Here is an 18423-nt window from a genome sequence, read left to right as displayed (position 1 = left end):
TTTTTTAAATACATTTATATTTATGATTTGCTTTGAGAAAATTTAGTGATGATATTTTTTTACTTTTCCTATTTAAATAGTTAGAATGCTTTTTATATTATAATGGATACTTGTATTACTGTTAATTGTGTAAGATTACCTAATAATTACTTATACCTAATAATTACTTTTTGTAAGCTACATTTCATTATTCATTTGCCATTAAATTTCATTATCATTTATTACTTTGCAAGTTAAATTTTACTATTATTTATTTACAATTTGATTTCATTAACAAATTCAATAAATTCAAACATTTGATTTCATTACACATATTAACAAAATTTTAAGTCAAATATTTCTTAAATCTTGTCATTACATAGTCATATTTTAAAAATGACTATGATCCAATTTTGTCTAAACTAATTTGAAATTAAAAAAAATGTATTTAAGTGATATTAACAATTTAAAGTCATATGTAGCTATGAAGTTTTTAGAAAAACAAGCATCTTCTAAAAGAAATCAGGTTTTTATTATTATTTTAGAAACATTTAAAAAACAGTTAATATTAATATATAAACAGAGAATCTAATAAAATTACGAAGTAAAAGTCTTCATAGAATGAAGTAGAAAATCAAGTAGGAAAAATTCTATTAGGACATTATTAGAATTTTTTTTAAATTATCTAATGAATAATGAAACATAACAAAATGTTAGAATAGAATAATATTAGAACAATATTTTATTAATCTATGATAATTTAATCGAACAAAGGGATAATGAAATCTAGTTGATTTCATTATGTTTTTTTCTTTCTTTATTAATTTATTTTGCTATTCACCATAGCATAACTTAAAAAAAAAGACTTCTTATTGTAAAAGAAAAAATGTGGAGAAAGCAGTAAGTAACAATTCTATACGAAAATGATGGGGAAAAAACTGAAGGTAAAATTGCTTTAATTAAAGTATAAATTTTGCCTTAAGAGATTGGTTTAAGATAGAATTTTGTAGAAAGTAAACGATGTGATCGGACAACTTCGTGTGTTTTTTTAAGCATATTTACTGTGAAAAACAATTGAGAAAAAAAAAGAGTGAAAAAAATTAGGATTTTAAAAATTTCAATAGCCATAAATGGTAGATAAAAATAAGTATTTGTAATCTGATCAAGCTATAAATACTTAAAGAAACAAAAATACTCAGAAACCACTGTATAAGGAAACAGAGTTATTCACTAATGTTGTATGGGAAAACAGTGTTCCGCTTATTTAGTAATAATTTAATACATCAACATTAAGCTGATTATTTATAAATATGCATAGATGTGTTTCATTGGCCTGTTGATTCCATCTCCATTAAATCGTTCTGAACAAGTAAACAAAACTCTGTTAATTTTCATCTATTCAGAAATCTATGTTGCATTTTAAATACTCATTTTACTTGCAAAACTAAAACCCTATTACCTTACACGTACGGACGCCAATAAACATTAGTCCCATATGGATATATTATAGAACATAAATAATATAAGTGTTTATAAAGGCACAGGGTAACTATAAATAGATATTTATAAACCACAAAGGGGTCAAATACTCAAAATATTTGGTCAAGTGGGGAAGGTGACCGTAGGCGCTTACAATAATAGCACATGTTTACGAGAGATTGATAAAAATATCTCTAGTGAAAATATAATTAGGTGTGGTTGGGGAGATTTTTTTCTCACCCACGATATAGCAATCCAGTGTCAAAGGTTAATTTTTGGGCAGGCCGGTTTTTGAGGTCAGTGGGGAACTAGGAATAATAGTTCTGGTTTTGTACTTAACTGGAAAGGTCGTGACCGGATTTTACTGGTAATCTCTTGTTTTCGCTTATTTTTTGAGGCTGCAAATTGAAATTAATGCTTTGTTTTGTCCTTTTACTTTTATTGAGTTTTCTAGTCTAGGTAGCTAAAGCGGATCAAGCAATGAACTCTGTCAAATTTTCTTTTAAATCCCACTCTCAGAGGTAGTCGGAAGGCGATGCAACCGCAGAAAATTCTGTATTACCAAATTATTGCGAAATTGATAATAACATTGCTTCCTAATTTCATTATATTTAATTTTTCTAATCAAAAATCTAATTCTTCATTTGAAATTATTTTATATGAGCCAACCAGCGGGCTCGCCGGGATTAAAGGTCGATAAAATGTTTTTATTAAATATTTTATGCAACCTGGCCTTAATAGCTTCTTCAGCAAAATATTTTTAAGTTTCATTTCAATTTTCATAGTTCTGTTAATTTTACTACGCATTTCTCTTATTTTCTGCCAGCTCACCTAAAGTTCTTAAAAAAATTGATACACTTTTCTGTTTCTAGCCAATATGACCAAATTTCTAACCTAAAACAATGTAAAATTTAGTATTTTTTCTTCATGTTAATTGTAATTTAAATATAAATTGATATTTTTTGCAAATCCTTTTCAGAATTAAGTAAATATATCGCTTGTTTTCCTGAAGTCTGCTTTGGCAATAATGATTCCATTTAGGACAGTTTAATTTCACTATTTTACTTGTTTCATTAATTTTTTCTGTTAATATCGATATTAATTCGGATTGAAAAAAAATAAAGCGAAAAACCAATGTAACTTTAATTAGTGACTGTTATCCATAACTTCGGTGTTTTCCAAGAATTTTTATGTTTTCATATTATCAATCGTGATACGTTTTAATATTCGTTCAGAATTCTTACGATTCTTCTGGAAAATACGTTTAACTTTTTAAAAAATTAATTACATTTTGAAATAAATTTAAACAACAGAAATTGATATCAATGAATTTTTCAATTTTAAATGATGTAAATATCGTTTTCCTATTGTAATATTTTTCAAAATTGTCGCAAAAAAACGTCCAAATTTCTCTTAATTTTTAATCAAAATTTGAAAAAAAAAAAAAAAAACATTGAAACACATGCATATTCTCAACCTCCAAAGTGTATATGTGCCAAATTTGATAGCTCTATGTCAAATGGTCTTGTCTGTTGAGTGCTAACACACAGACAAAGTGAAGATCTAACATTTGTCAAGAAGCATGCATCTCCAGGCAGTTTTATCTAATGAATCAATTCACACGCACGTGATATGCCTTAAATGTATTCCAAACATTCCAATTTAGAATTCTCTGCGCATCTTAGAGCTTCTATTCGTGCCATTAGAACAATTTTCTTTTCGTTTCGTGAATCAGTATTTATTTATTTTCTCTACATTTTATTTAATTATAATATTCTAATATTTACATTAAGAATTTAATTAATGACTATTATTGGATCTTTCATTTCGTTCAATTAAGATAGTTTTCTGTTTATTAATTAGAATGTTTCTTGCTATTAGCATTCTTAAAATTATTAAAATAAAAACCTGAATTAGTATTCTTTATTCTGAACGAATTCAGTTTCTATGATTCTTGAATTTAGCTTTTGATGGAATCAAAATTTGGTCGAAATCATTCTATTTTTCTTACGATTAAATTCTGGAAATATTAAAATAGTGGTTTGCTATCAAAATTTCAGTCTAAATAATTGTGGAACTCTAGCACAGGAATCGATAACCAAATTCCATTTTTATAAAAATTAAACATGTCAAACTAAATAAATATGGATAAAAATAAATAAAAGGCGGCATGGAAATTCGGCGCTAAAAATCAAGCGAAATTTGACATTTTAAGTGACAATTTCCGAAAATATAACAGCACAAAAAATGTTACGCCATCTTAAAATTTGTTAATGATATCAATTTAAAAATTGTGTAATTTTTTTTCTGAATTTTGTTAATTTAAAAAAAAATATACATATATATTTTCCCTAATGTTATTGCTCCGAAAGAGCAACTTTCGATTACATTGTTGCTCTGAAATTCAAACCTTTTCCATCAAATATTTAACCATGCGATTTTTTTCCATTGCTACAAGTTGAGGGAGAATGATTCTGTTTATATTCTGCGTATTTGACAAGACGAATTAAAAAAAGAATTTACACTATCGCAAAAATAAAAAGATGAACCGAAAATTATGTGACGCTGTGATAATAAGGAACATGATTCTATTGGGATGGTTCGTATCCACAATAAATAGAATTTGTCTATATTATAATAATACGTATTTAATTTACCACAATGTGGTATATAAAAATATTTGCTTGAGGGAATCAGGAATAAGAATAAGGAAGGGAATGATGATAGTAGTAATAAGGAAGAGATTTTATTGAAAGTAAACATAATCAAAATTACCAATGAACCATTTGGTTGCCAAAAAAGACTAGTATAAAATAAAGCACCAACGGAAAGCGTAACTTTCTCTTCAAAACGATTTAACAGTGTTTTAAATTATCGTTAGGAAAGATTTTAGCAAACGATTTAACTTCTGATATCCATTTGATAGTTGAATGAACTCATTTAGACCAACTATGAACTCCATCGGAACCTCGAGCAGAAAAAGCGAGAGGATAAACACATTAAGTTAACAAAAACATTAATTTTGCTAATATATCAATCACTTCCTTATGCTTTATCTACTTTTACTGGGTTAAAACATTGAAGATATTGGTTTCAGAATACAATTTATTTTGTCTTCCTGTGTAGATGAGGTGAAAAGTGAACTTATTAATCGCTTAGGTCATGTAACAGAAAGTGAATTTTTATTAACATAGATTTAATTTATATTCTGCAATAAAATCAAATGAGGCAATAAAGATTGAACTTTTGTTATTGTAATATAACCTTTGATCCATGTATCGAGCTTCTGCATTTATTATTTAGTAAACTGCATTTTCGATGTTCTGGTTTCGAGTTTTATTTTTATTGTTTTTCACATCAATCATCTCTTTGTTTTTTGTGCATTGGAATCTTGAATATAATGATGTCAATTGTTCAAGAAATTTTGGATTCCTACGAATATCAAGTTAAAAAGCCGAAAATGTTTTTGATTCTTTATTCTCATTCAAACATGGTACTTACAGCATTTCAATAGGTTTTTTTTACAGCATAGGTTACATATATATACTAGATAAAATTTTGTATGATCACTCATTTTCTCCACTATTCTTTTATATTGGTGAATTTAGATTTTTAATAAATTATTATTTTGTATGAGGAAAAAAAACGAGCTAAAATAAAGCGATAAATACGAAATAATACGATATTAATCTAACAAATTATTGAAATAAAACTTATCAAATATATTACGCAATCAATAAATATTATAATTTAGATTAGAGTTAATCTAATAATGTAACGTATCGTTAAATATAGAACGATGTTATTTTAATATCGTTCTTTATTTAAATTGAATAAAAAATGATATTAAGTAACAAAGAGGAACAAACAATTTAATTCTTCTAATGTCAGCATTAGAATTATATTATAAAAGAAATTACAAAATAAAAAATAAAGTATGCTATTTAAGTATCAAAAAATGAGATAAATATTAAATAAGTTTTTTTTTTAATATTGTGATGAGAAGTTTCAAATTTCAATTGCCACGAATTATTTAACTTTTATCTCAATAACATGAATCAATTGACTTCATTAAAGAACCAGAAGGAAAAAAAGATTTTAATAAAAAATGAAGGCAATTTCTATAATTAATGACAATTTTACATGAGGCGCGGCATCAAAATTTCGAAGACACTAAAATGTATAGTGAATTAATTCCTTAAATAGTTTTGTCAAATTGATTCGAAATAGATTTTCTTATACAATTTTGCAAATGGAAAGATTTCTTCGAAAAGAATAAAATAGATCGAATTACTTTATAAAAGAGAACAAAGAAAATAATTTTCACACTAATTTTGTGATTGGCTTATTTTATTTGAGGATAATAACATTTAAATACGTGAAAGTAAAGAAGTGATATATTCTGTTGATTTATTTTAATATTTCAACAAAATGTATAAAATATATGCTTTGTGGTATAAGAAGTATACATAAAGAAAACATTGTTAATTCACAGGAAATTCTTCCTCGACATTTCGATGACCTTCCTAAAAGCTAAAAACGTTTTTGTGAGGGGGGGCAGAGCAGATTATGTTCATCTGTCTGTGAATTTCAATAAGCCTGAACTTTAGCATATGATCTTTTCTTAAAATTTATAATTTCTATCGACTGCAGAAAGTCTGTCTATTTGTTTGCTCATGCCCAATGTAAAAACAATAACATGAAAGCACTTATACTTAAGTAATAGAAATTACATACATAGATTTATTATTGGAATTGTAAATATGTATCAAATTTTGGGCTCACTTTTCTCAGTATATATACTTGAGAGCATATGAAAATGATAACTCAAAAATGAAATGGTGTGGAGAGATGAAATTTGGTATGTAATTTTGTCACCAAAAACTGTAAATCTATATCAAATTTTGCATCCAACAGAGGCAATGAAAATATTCAAACTGAGCATTGAATTTTATTAAATGTGCAAAATGTTCATAAATTAGTATCCTAACTCTACAGACCTTTTAAAAGAAAATGAAATAAAGCACACCTTTATTGTTCATAGAAAATCAAAAATAAAAGTTGAAAATTCAAATTCAACCCAGTTATAAGTATTTAATACGAGACTGATACGATATATTTATTCAATTGAAGCGGTTATGATAACTCACCCTGTACTTTTTTAAGCATGTCCGCTATGATGTTATGAAATGCTGAAGATGTGCGTGTCAAATTCGTAACATCTATTGATAGCGTTGAAGAAACATCTGTTGTTTGATGTTATATGAGAACAAAACAACATCGATTATCGTCTGACACGTATATCTACAGCCTTTCGAAAATTCACAACAGATATGCTGAAAAAATTGTGGAATGAGTTATCGTATTGTCTCGATATTCTCAATGTTCAAGAAAGAACATTTTAAACTGCTGCTTTCAACTGCTATCGATTAACAACAAGGTTACACATTCTTTTTTTTGGGGGGGGGGGAGGGTGAGGAAATATTCATTTATGAAAACACTATATTATGAATAGGACTGTGACAATTTTAGACTTATCGAAAAAAAAATCGATTTTTTTTTTTATGCCGGTTTTCGAAAAATATCGATATATCGAAATCATGATCATTAATAATAATTCACGATAAAGCGCAACACAAAAAAAATCGACATTCATAATTAAGTTGCGTTTTCGATTTCGTTTTGGTTATCGGTTAGTTTATTTTTGTTGTTCTTCGTTCTTTTTCACCTTCATACAGAATTATTGTTAATATTTCTATAAATATTGTTATATTCTAATATATAAAAATACTTGTTTTAAACGCAGTGTTATAAATTATAACATGCAGATATTGCTTTAGCATTGACACACTTTATCAAAGGGGTTTAAAAAAATTATTATCTAACTATTTTTATTGAAAAGAAAACAAATATTTTTATTATATAAATTAAAACTTCTTTTTATTTGGAGTCGTTCTGATTAGTCAATATGTTGCTATTTATGACTTAAAAGATGCTATTTATGACTTATAATAGTTATAAATAATGATAACACAATATATCGAAAAATATCGATATGTGTTGGGCGATATATCGCGATGATGAAGTTCCGTCATCGCCCAGCCCTAATTATGAAGAACAAAATGTACCATATTGTGCTTATACAAGAAAATCGAGGAGTTTTATATCAAGCTATAAAAATAAAAAAGTATATAGAAGAAATTCTAGGATATGGAAGACATTTTTTAAATCCATTTTTGATCTTTAATAAATTGTTTCAATTAATGTGTAATGACTTTTTAATATCTTTTTTATCTAAAATAACACGTAAATTTCTGTTTCAGGTCCCTACACTCTATTCATTCCATCCAACGAAGCCGTCTCTCGATTGCCGTCCAATTTAGTCGACCATTGGAGAGAAAATAATCCCGATTTCACAATGGCTCTTCTGAATCACGTGATCCAGGACGTCATCAGTTTGGATCAACTGAAGCAAGGAGGGCGTTTAACTTCGCGGGCCAATAGCGCCACCATCTTTGTTAACAATTACAATAACGAAGTAAGTGAAAACTCTCTTTCTATTACGGGTATAAAGAAAGCATGTGCGCTTTTCATTATTTTTAGGAAAGCAACTTTTCCTTTCACAAGGAATGTAAACGCGTTTATATTTAGCAAGCTGTTTTCACGCTACAATGAGAAAATGATGTAAGAAATATTATAGCAGAATTCTTCTCGCATGAAGCGAATGTATAAGGTGATGTGAAGTGAAGTGAAGTGTTGATAATTAATTAATGAAAAAGAGAAGATTCGAATCTTTATTCTAAAACATCATAGTATAGTAATACTGTAAACTTAATACGTCTTTCTTTTTTACTTTCTTGTATACATAGAATATAGAGAAAGTATTGTAATCGTTAAAAAAATAAATTCGAACTCTAGATTTTGACGAATCTCCATGTTTCATACCTTCCTAAAAACACATTTTTGGAAAATGTCTGTCTGTCTGTGACAAAGATAATTTAAAAACGCTTTGTACAAGACTGTTTAAATTTGGTTTACGGTCTTTACACCAAATTTGCAAATTTTTATCAAATTTTGTGTAACTTCCGTTCAGAGGAAGTCCGTCTTTTCGAATGTAAGTTAATACGATTATTACAAAACGAAGAGGGCTAGATAGAGAAAATTCAGTGCACAGATTTAACCCTTAACTGGGGAGGTGAAATTTTAGGACTTAACTGGGGAGGTGCGGTCTACGAGACCGCATTTCATTTAGACTCAAATTAAATTTTCTAATGAATGTATTAATATGAAAAACTGCCAATATATTTTGCAGATATTGTTCTTGATATATAGATATGTTTTAGAAATTTTTCAAAATACATTGTCATTGAAAAAAGTAAATACGTTGGAACATACATTTTCTTCTCAAATTACATGTTACAATAAATAATACTCTTGAAAAAACATGTTACTTTTTACTTTTTAAACATATTTATTTTTACAGTATATGAAGGTATATAGAAGACAATATAATGTAAAATTCAACAATTATATGAAAAAAAAAATGACAATGGGTAAAATTGGCTCTCTTTTTTTTTCGGCTTATGTGACGTTCATAGCACGGTTTTCTAGGGCCTTTTAAACATACAGGTTAAGAACTAGTATAAAAATCAACCTATAAATTCTGTATATATATATCTTGGTATATTAATATATTTTATAAATTTTTCAAAATATATTATCACTAGAAAAATTAATGATGTTTGAAAATACATATCAAAATCAGTTGAATGCGAACTTTCATTGAAAAACTCTTCTGTACAATTATCCTTATCACTAAAATCACTTTCTGCTTCATTTAAAAGTGTCTGGAGCACTGCTTCATAATAGGATCAGTAAACTGGATGATAATTCGGGGCCCAAGTTTTAGCGCCATCTTCTAAGCCTTGTTTATCACTGGGACACTAACAGGGAGATGCGGTCTTAGAGATCGCGCTCGAAGAAATTACTGAATTATTTTAAAAAGCATCTGCCGATATCGTTTGAAAAAGTGCACGTGTATTGAAGGTCACAGAACAGGAAGCTACAGGGTCAATCCATTCAATTGAGCTAAAAATAGAATAGGGGTGAAAAAAATCCATCGCTAGAGGTCTCACAGACCGCACGTCCCCAGTTAAGGATTAACGTCTGCAGTGTAGACACCTGTCAAATTTTGAGCCAAATCCATCTACGGATTGACTGTCTGTCAATCTGTACTTTCAGGTTTGTTAGAGAGTATGCGGAACAGTTTTGTGAAGATAAATTTCATTACACCAGCCATTGCATTATGTAAGCAATAACTAATGCAGTCAAATGCAGCTAACGGAAAGGATGTCAGCTAAAATCCTTATCATATTATAAAATCATTTAAATATTTTTTTATCTTGTAAAACTTTAAAATTTCTTTGTTTTAGTGATATTTATTTTTGTTCCAAAATATTATTTTTGCATATTCTTCCTAATTAAACACTAATAGCACACTAAAAATGTTTTAATAACGTTTTAATGCATTTGCGTTTAAAGGCTATAAATAAAATATTGATATTGTTGCAAACGATAATAACATCTTGATAACATTATTGAAATTAGAGGAAGAATTATACTGAAATAAAAGGCTTATCACCGAAAAGCTTATATTTTATTTCAAAGAAGTGTAAAGTTGATTTCAGTGAAAATGTACTAACTGGGATCTTTAGCAACAAATGCTGTTATTTTCTCGTGCCGAATAAATCACAATTTACATAAATAAACAAAAACAATAAACTTGCAAATAGCGCTTATTAAAAAACAGTTTTTGGAACAAAACTTGGAGAGACGTTATTGGTTAGTGACTAAGATCAAATTTGTTCCAAAGCATTGCTCTGTAATCTGAGTATTTCAAATATATACATATATGACTGAAAAACACATCTTTGGAATTATGCCTGTTTGTTATCTATGTGAGCAAGATAACATGAAAAAGCTTTGAGCCAGGCAGATGAAATTTAATATGTAGAAAAGATCAAATTTGTAGATTTCTAACAAAGTTTCAACAATATCTATGTAGAGAAAGTCTGTTTATCCGGATGTCCGAATGCACCTGAGCACGATAACTATAAAACTTAAAGAGATACATAAATAAAATTTGGTACGCAATTTTATCACCTAAAATGTTGTAACGAATAAAATTTGAAACTAAATCCATCAAGAGGTTGTCCGTCTGTATTTCATAAGCATGTAAACGCGCTAATTCAAAAACACAATGACAAATAGAAGAAATTTCATATGTGATTTGTTGATTGCAATTATAGTTATGAACTAATTTTTGTTTTAATAGGGACAGAAAAAAAGACGTACAAAATACGATTTTTTTTTTGTGTGTGTGTGTGTGTGTATTCCAGCGATAAATAGCCAAAGATAACACATTAATATATATTTTCGTACTTATTATTTGCCAGTTGCTTGTAATTAATAATACACAAGAGCATTTGCGAACAATTTCAAGGGGATCACTCACGCTGATTCCACAGATAATAAATTTGTTTAAAGGGCAATAATTCTCAAGTTCCGAAAAAGTGATTCGAGCAACGACGGCACTGGCGGTTAGGTGACAAATGGAAGCTTGTACTCCATTTTGAAACCTTGACAACAACGATTTCGAAAATACGTAGTTGCATAAGATAGTTTCATAAAGAAACACTAAATAAACAGGTTCTAATTGTATTCAAAATTTCCATCATAAAAAAAAGTTTTTGAACTTAATAATAGTAAAATAATATAGCATTATATGAAGGCACTGAATGAGTAATGATGTCTTATTTTCGAAAAACACAAAAGAGCTGCTCGTTTAAAATAATAAAAATTTGGGGGGAAAGTTAATAATGGAACGAATCAACTAGCTCATACGTTTCTCATTTGTTTTGAGTAATGTATTTATTTGTACAATAACGATCTATTTAATTATACAACTTTCCCCAACTTAACTTTCTAAAAAATTGTTATTCTGGAAGTGTTTTTTCCGTGAACCTACATGTACCCGCAAGTCACAGAAAATGATCTTGATGTTTATTGTTTATTACACTGTGATTGCGTATATCTGATTTGCAGGAATTCAACATTAACAATATTTATGTAACATTATTTATGTTTTTCCTTTCTCTTGTGTGCAGGCTGTAACAGTCAATGGACATCGAATCGTACATGGCGATGTTAATGCTCCAAAGGGTGGAGTAATTCACGTGATTGACGGAACGCTTTGTCCTGTTGCCGACCAAGATATAATCAACACTCTTCGGACATGCAACAAATATGATGGCTTTCTGACATTGGCAGATGTTACTAAGCTTCTGGACACCATGCAAGATGGTACGAAATTTTTTTTATTCTTTTGATAATTATACTCCTTTTCGTTAATATTATTTCCTTTATGGTGTCTACAAAGTTCAAAGAGAGGGAAAAAAAATCACAGGTTCATTTATTTCCTATTGTGTTGAATTGAAAAATTTAAATGTAAATTGTACCCTTGATTTTTACGTACAGACTTGGTAAGGACCATAAAAGTACAGAATGCCTGACAGTATTGTCACGATATCTTCTTGATACATTACGGCATTCAGAATTCAGCATCGTGGATATATAGCAAAACATCTGATGCTAATAAGACAAGAAGAGGACTTCAATAGAAATTATAATCGTGTAGGAAAGTTTGAAGACACGATAAATATACAATACAGAAAAACGAAGCGCTTTACTGTTAAAAAAAATCATACAATAATAGTTTTATGAATCGTAGGAAGCGCTGAAAATTTCAGCCGCCGGCATCAATGCACACTTCATATTTACCCGCATGGATGGCTGAAGATTTCCAAACATACAATGGATGCCGCTTAATGTGATCGCGGTTAAAATTATCATTCGCTTTGTCTTATCAAAATCCTCTGGTCCCGAACCGACGTACTCAAATGTAAACAAAAATATTCATTTAGTGTGGTTATTTGATCGTTTAATATTACCAATTTGAAGTAGAGATTTGATTAATCCTTTATTTTCAACCAGAGTTAATGATTGACTTTCGTAGAATTTCTTGCTCCGTTCATGAAGATACATCTAGGGATTCATAGAGTAATGCGCTGTTTGGCCTAGCTTAAAATCTTAAATAGGCATAAACCGTTATTATCTGCGATTGAATTACGAAAGTAAAATCAGTAAAAAAAAAAAGAACTGATTTAATTGTTAAAGACAACATTCTTAATAAATATGAACATTTAGGAGATTATTTTTTTCTTAAGAATGGAATTCAGTTCATGTTAGCATGACACCCGGAATCAATTTTGCAGCAGAAAGAATACATAAGATCCAGTGGCGAGCAAGGGTAACAGGCGCCCGGGGCATAATTTAAAATTTTCATCCTCAGTAGTTTAATAAAAATAGAGGCAAATTACATTATTTTTTCATTCCTTAGCGATATTTTAATTTAAAAAAAAATTACATTAACATGCTAATGCTTTGTCTTAATGGCGCTCGGACATTTATACCCCCTTGCCGTCCAACATGGGAGGGGTTTAGCTAGCTACTAGATTTTCATTCGTAGATTGTTGATCGTCATTTGACTGTGGTGTCTAATGAAATGATTCCATTCTTCTGGACTGAAAAAATAAATAAACCTGAATAAATGAAAACTTGCCTTAGAGAAAACGCCTAACCGCTAAACATTCATGAAGAATGAATTCATGTTTTTAGAAAGTAAAATAATATCCAGATTTCCTCAGCATTCGAATAAACGACCGTCTGTCTTTTTTTATTTTTTAGATGGACCCTATACAGTATTTCTACCCAGCAACGAAGCATTGACGAAGATTCCTGCAGATGAATTATCTGTTTTGAAAGAAAACGTCACCCTTTTGAGAGGTTAGTTACTTTTTTTGTATTTTCTAATATTAAACCATATATTTGGTGAGTTTTGAAAAGCAAACTTAGGCTAGTTTCATTGATGAAATGAGTTGCGGGGAAGGTCTTATAGAGAATTTGGTCTCTTTGGTCACAATTATGCAAACAACATTAGAAAGACAGCTATAACGGTTTGAAATAAGTTCATTGCCATACTGCATCTAAATTTTAGATACAATTTAATAAAATTAAATTAACATTAGAATGGTTGCTTAAAATAGACACGGTGATAGACAAACTCTAATCAATGGTGACACAGAGATAACTTCTACATCAATAAAATCAAGCACACAGTTTTATTTGGAAAAAAATGACTTAAATGATGTAAGGAATGATATTTTAAGATGTTTTATTCAATAAATGAATTGCTGAGAAAATCAAGAATTGTAATTTTTACATAGATCACCGATCTTATCAGTCAAATTTAGTTAAATATTCCAAGCACACTAATATTTTAAACAAACCATCGGGAGTGGTTTCTCCGGTACTTTCTAATAAATGTAATTGAGTGTTATTAACTGCACGCTGCTAAGGAACAATAGTATGAAAGAGCTTATTAGCGTGTGAACTTTGGCGATTAATCACAAGAATGAAGTTAACACAAAAACAGAACATGCATTTTAGGCGTCTTTTTGTAAAGTTTGGGGGAAAAAAAATTATAATTGTAATAACGAAATTGCATACCAATTTTCATATTTTGAAGTCATTGTGTTTTTCAGTTATTATGTTTACATGATTATGAAAGCACAAACCAACAGACGATCAACTCTTTCACAAATTTGATTTCAACAAATCTGATTGAGATAAATCTACATTTTAGGAACTAAAGCATTGTAAATTTTAACTATCCAACTTATGCAGTTTCGTATTTACTTGTACTTGGGCAGCCAGATTTCCTTAAAAACATTCGTTCAATATTTGATGGAAATCTACAAATTCATAGATACCATATATCAAATTTTATTTATCAGGTAAAAGTGTTTTTGAGTTATCGTGTTCAGACAAAGAAAAGGACAGAAATCCAAAAATGTGCTTCGAAGGCTTGAGATTTCATGTAAACTAAAAGCGTGTTGCTACTGGCGATAAGCGAGGATCGAACTCGCAACCTTTGGGTTCGTAGCCGAGTAACAAGACCACTAGACAAAAGAAATTTCTCATGTCTCGTAGCTGTTATCTGGCTTATAAAGCGTCACCACATTACTCCCCCTTCAGTGCGTCGGAGGTGAGACGAACGATTTTTTTTGTCCTGTTTTTGCTGTTATTAGTGGTGATATATTGGCTGTAGCGTCTTATCCATTTTTTTTTGGCTGATTATTTATCAGCTTTATTTATTTATTGGCTGATTATTTATCAGCTGCATTTTTTTTCTCTCTTATTGGCCGATTATTTATCAGCTTCATTTTATTTATTGGCCGATTGTTTATCAGCTTCATTTTTTTATTGGCTGATTATTTATCAACTTTGATTTTATTTATTTCTGGTAGAGGGCGCTACAACAGTTGTATGAAGGTTTTTTTTTTTTTTTTTTTTTTTTTTTTTTTTTTGCGTATCACGTCATCGGGTCACCAATGTTGCTGCTGGCGATAGGCGAGGATCGAACTCGCAACCTTTGGGTTCGTAGCCGAGTAACAAGACCACTAGACAAAAGAAATTTCTCATGTCTCGTAGCTGTTATCTGGCTTAAGCGTTTTTCAGTCATAGTTGAAAAAATTTGTTTAGTGTTAATGTGTTAGTAAATGTGTGACAGAGAGGTCTGAAAGGTGAGATTCGTCAAAATCTCGATTTCAAAATTTTTTTTGACTTTTCAGTACTTTTTTTTTGTCTACTTCGTATACGAGAAAGTAAATAGGCAAGCCACACTCATATTCTAAATTTACTTTTAATTAACAGTAAGATTTTATATCCAATTTTATGATGGTATGACATTTTGAGATCTCTTCTCTTTGTTGGGTTGTATTTCAAAATGTACCAAAAAAATTTCTTTTTGAATCATGAAGAATAAAGCAAAATGGTAAAAGAGGTACCATGTAACAAAAGGAACCCGTGTTCCATAAAAAAAAAAAAAAAAAAAAAAAAAATGCCGTAAATGGTAGTACCATAGTTTGAGTAATCCATAATATGGCAAAGATTAAATCTTAATATCTTCAGCGATTGACATACCTGTTTTAATAAAGTTAGTTCTTTATTAAATCAACTTCTTCAAGATACAAAGAAAAGGAATACACATGAAGAACTAGGCAAAACAAACCCGGTTCAATTATTTCCAACATAAAATGAACAAAATAATCTATATTTCTACGATTAATAAAGGCGAATATGTGTGTGTGTTGCCACTCAGATTGTTTGATCTATAGCTACCTAACATAGCACATATGTTCTGTGGAATTGTGCATCTCGGAAAGATTTTCGAAAATTTAATTAACTAAGAATTAAACAAAATTTTTGACGTTTCCGCGATAACTTCCGAAAATATTACACAAGAGTGACTTTTGCATCATAAAATTCAAAAAATTATCTTTTCAAAGATACCAATTCTTTTGCCTTATCTTTTCCGATTTTTAATGAAATTTAAATAATATTTTAACTTTATTTTATAACATATTTCATTGTTGAAATGAAACTCAAGCTATTTTCCTTATTTTTACTAACATTTCATCTTCGCTATTCCTCTCATTACTGATGCATAAGGCTTCTAAGATAATATGAGATACATGTCTATAAAATTTAAAAAAGATTTGCTGAAAAAGCTATTAACATTAAAATACAAAAAAGATTTAATTGAATTCTTTTTGCAATATTAATTTTGGCAAACTAATTGGTCACCAAAAGTGGCTAATAATTTTTTTAAAAGTTAACATATTTCTCAGTTTTTGAAGAATGCGTAAATTTTTTAATTGCTTTCTAACTAATCTTGAATCTCTTAAGTAAAATAAAATAGATTTAGTATTCTGACTTATTTTTCATCATTCCTTTCTTGCCATAAATACTATTATGTAACAATTTTTTAAAAATATTTTTTAACTAATCAGAAAAAAAAAAAAAATGGTAACACTAAATTTTAAAATTATTCTTTGTTGACAAATTTTTTCTTACTCAGTCCCTTTTTAATAGAACCCTCATGCAACAAAAACCTTTGCATATCAGTTTTTTAGCAACTTGTATTTTTATTTAAAAAAAGATTTTTACAAATCGAATTACTTTCCTACATATAAAATAAAAATTTTCTCAATATGACAATATAAGTAATGGAACTGAATAAATAATAATCCAATTCCGATAGTAAATCATAGTATTGAATTCGAGAACTACTGGAGGAAAATATAATTACTCTACTAAACGGAACTTATTGACGAAATGACTTCAAATAAAATTTTATGATCAGAAATATATTGGTTACTATTTTGTCCAACATTAAATAAGAATATAATTTCATTTTTTTTTTTGTACACGAACAGTTTTTTTTAAAAAAATATTGTAAGCACGTTTACAAACATATTTGTACCTTTTTTAATGTACATATCTATGCTAGTTTAATCTTTTTAAGTATTTATTAATCACCCTTCTTCCCAGTTACATATAATTATTTTTAATAAGGATAAATTTTTGCAATATGTATCTTTGCATATCGATTTTTCTTACTAGCAACATTCAAATTCAATTGTTATATATTGTTAGTTTAACAAATTTAGATAAAACTGTAAAACTAATCAATGCATTTAAAAATATGTCTGTTCAACATTTATTAAATGTATATATTTAAATTAATATTTTTTTCTATCTAAATTTAACATTTCATCCTAATATAGAATTCCTGGAATACCATGTTGTTCAAGGAGCTTATTTCAGTGGCGATCTGAAAGATGGTCAATATCTCACTACTCTGCATCAGAAACAACCAATCAGAGTTGGTGTACGAGTGGATGGATGCTACCGTAAGTGTATCTTTCTTTTATAAGATTGCAAAATATCAGCCATGGAATCCAAAATATTTTTCAATTAGATATTTAATTCTTTAATGCAAAATTTCTAAGACGTTCATTTTCATGTCTTTGCTGACGGAAGGGTATTTTTCCATTTCGCCAACCATGCCAATAATATTTTAATAAGTTAAAGACAATAATCATTTAGCAATATTGGTCAACCATCTTGATTGGCACTTGGCAAAATGAAAAGACACTCTCAGATTTCAATTAAAATTTTTTCCTATTTGAAGATATCTGCAGGTAAAACTAATGAATGAAATTTCATAAGGAGACAAAGATAAATTCCACGCTGAAGTGCCAATGATTGACGATGTCAGACTGTCTGTAGGACAGACCATTGAAATTACAACATTTGATGTGAAGTTAATTCTTAGCTAATAAGTGCTCACTAAGAAAGTTTCACAACACTTTAGTAAGATTTTTAATTAAAAATTAATCAAAAAATTCTATTTTCCCTTAATAATTTTAAGGCATATTACTGAAAAGGCAGGAACCTCAATTTGTATCTCTTAAAAATTCAATATAAACCTTTAAGCGATACAAATTTTATTCACATTTAAATTTCCCCCTAATTTTAAGAAATTTTTGAAAATATTTATCTATAAATATATTTTACAATACTTTTCACTGTTTTTGTTACTATATTTATGTTTATGCACATAAAATAATATTCAATGCTTTTTTTATGCTAAAGGATTAAAAACAAAATTTAAAATGAAGCCACAAAATGTTTAGCATTTTTATGTTTTGATCTAAGGGTATGATTTCTCCCCCTCATGCAACTTTGTTAAGTTTCTAAAACTATTTATTTAGTAGTCATTTCCTATAGAAAGATTCCCTATAGCAAAAAAAAAAAAAAAAAAAAAAAAAAACTAATTTTCTAAGCTTTGAAAAATATGTTAATCTATATGCAAGTAACATAAAAATATTCACAAATTATATAACATACATACTGAAATGAGTAATAGAAGACTAAAAATGATAAATGCTATAAGTCACTCCAACCTCCCAATCAAACATTGATCATGTAAAGGTAGAA

The 18423-nt window shown here is 28.7% G+C and overlaps 1 protein-coding gene across 1 annotated transcript in view; it reads left to right on the top strand.

The window, feature by feature from the left end:
- The window catches only part of LOC129968141 (homeobox protein 2-like), a 32940-nt gene that overhangs the window by 13697 nt on the left and 820 nt on the right, over positions 1 to 18423 (top strand). The window contains exons 4-7 of the mRNA XM_056081962.1: positions 7782 to 7996; positions 11625 to 11820; positions 13264 to 13362; positions 17208 to 17333. Of these exons, the coding sequence (XP_055937937.1) occupies positions 7782 to 7996; positions 11625 to 11820; positions 13264 to 13362; positions 17208 to 17333 (636 nt within the window). The remainder of the gene's footprint in view (positions 1 to 7781; positions 7997 to 11624; positions 11821 to 13263; positions 13363 to 17207; positions 17334 to 18423) is intronic.

Source organism: Argiope bruennichi, chromosome 5, assembly GCF_947563725.1.
Source record: "Argiope bruennichi chromosome 5, qqArgBrue1.1, whole genome shotgun sequence".
Lineage (NCBI taxonomy): Eukaryota > Metazoa > Arthropoda > Arachnida > Araneae > Araneidae > Argiope > Argiope bruennichi.
Note: the sequence above shows the minus strand (reverse complement) of the source record. Positions and strands in the feature narration are given on the sequence as shown.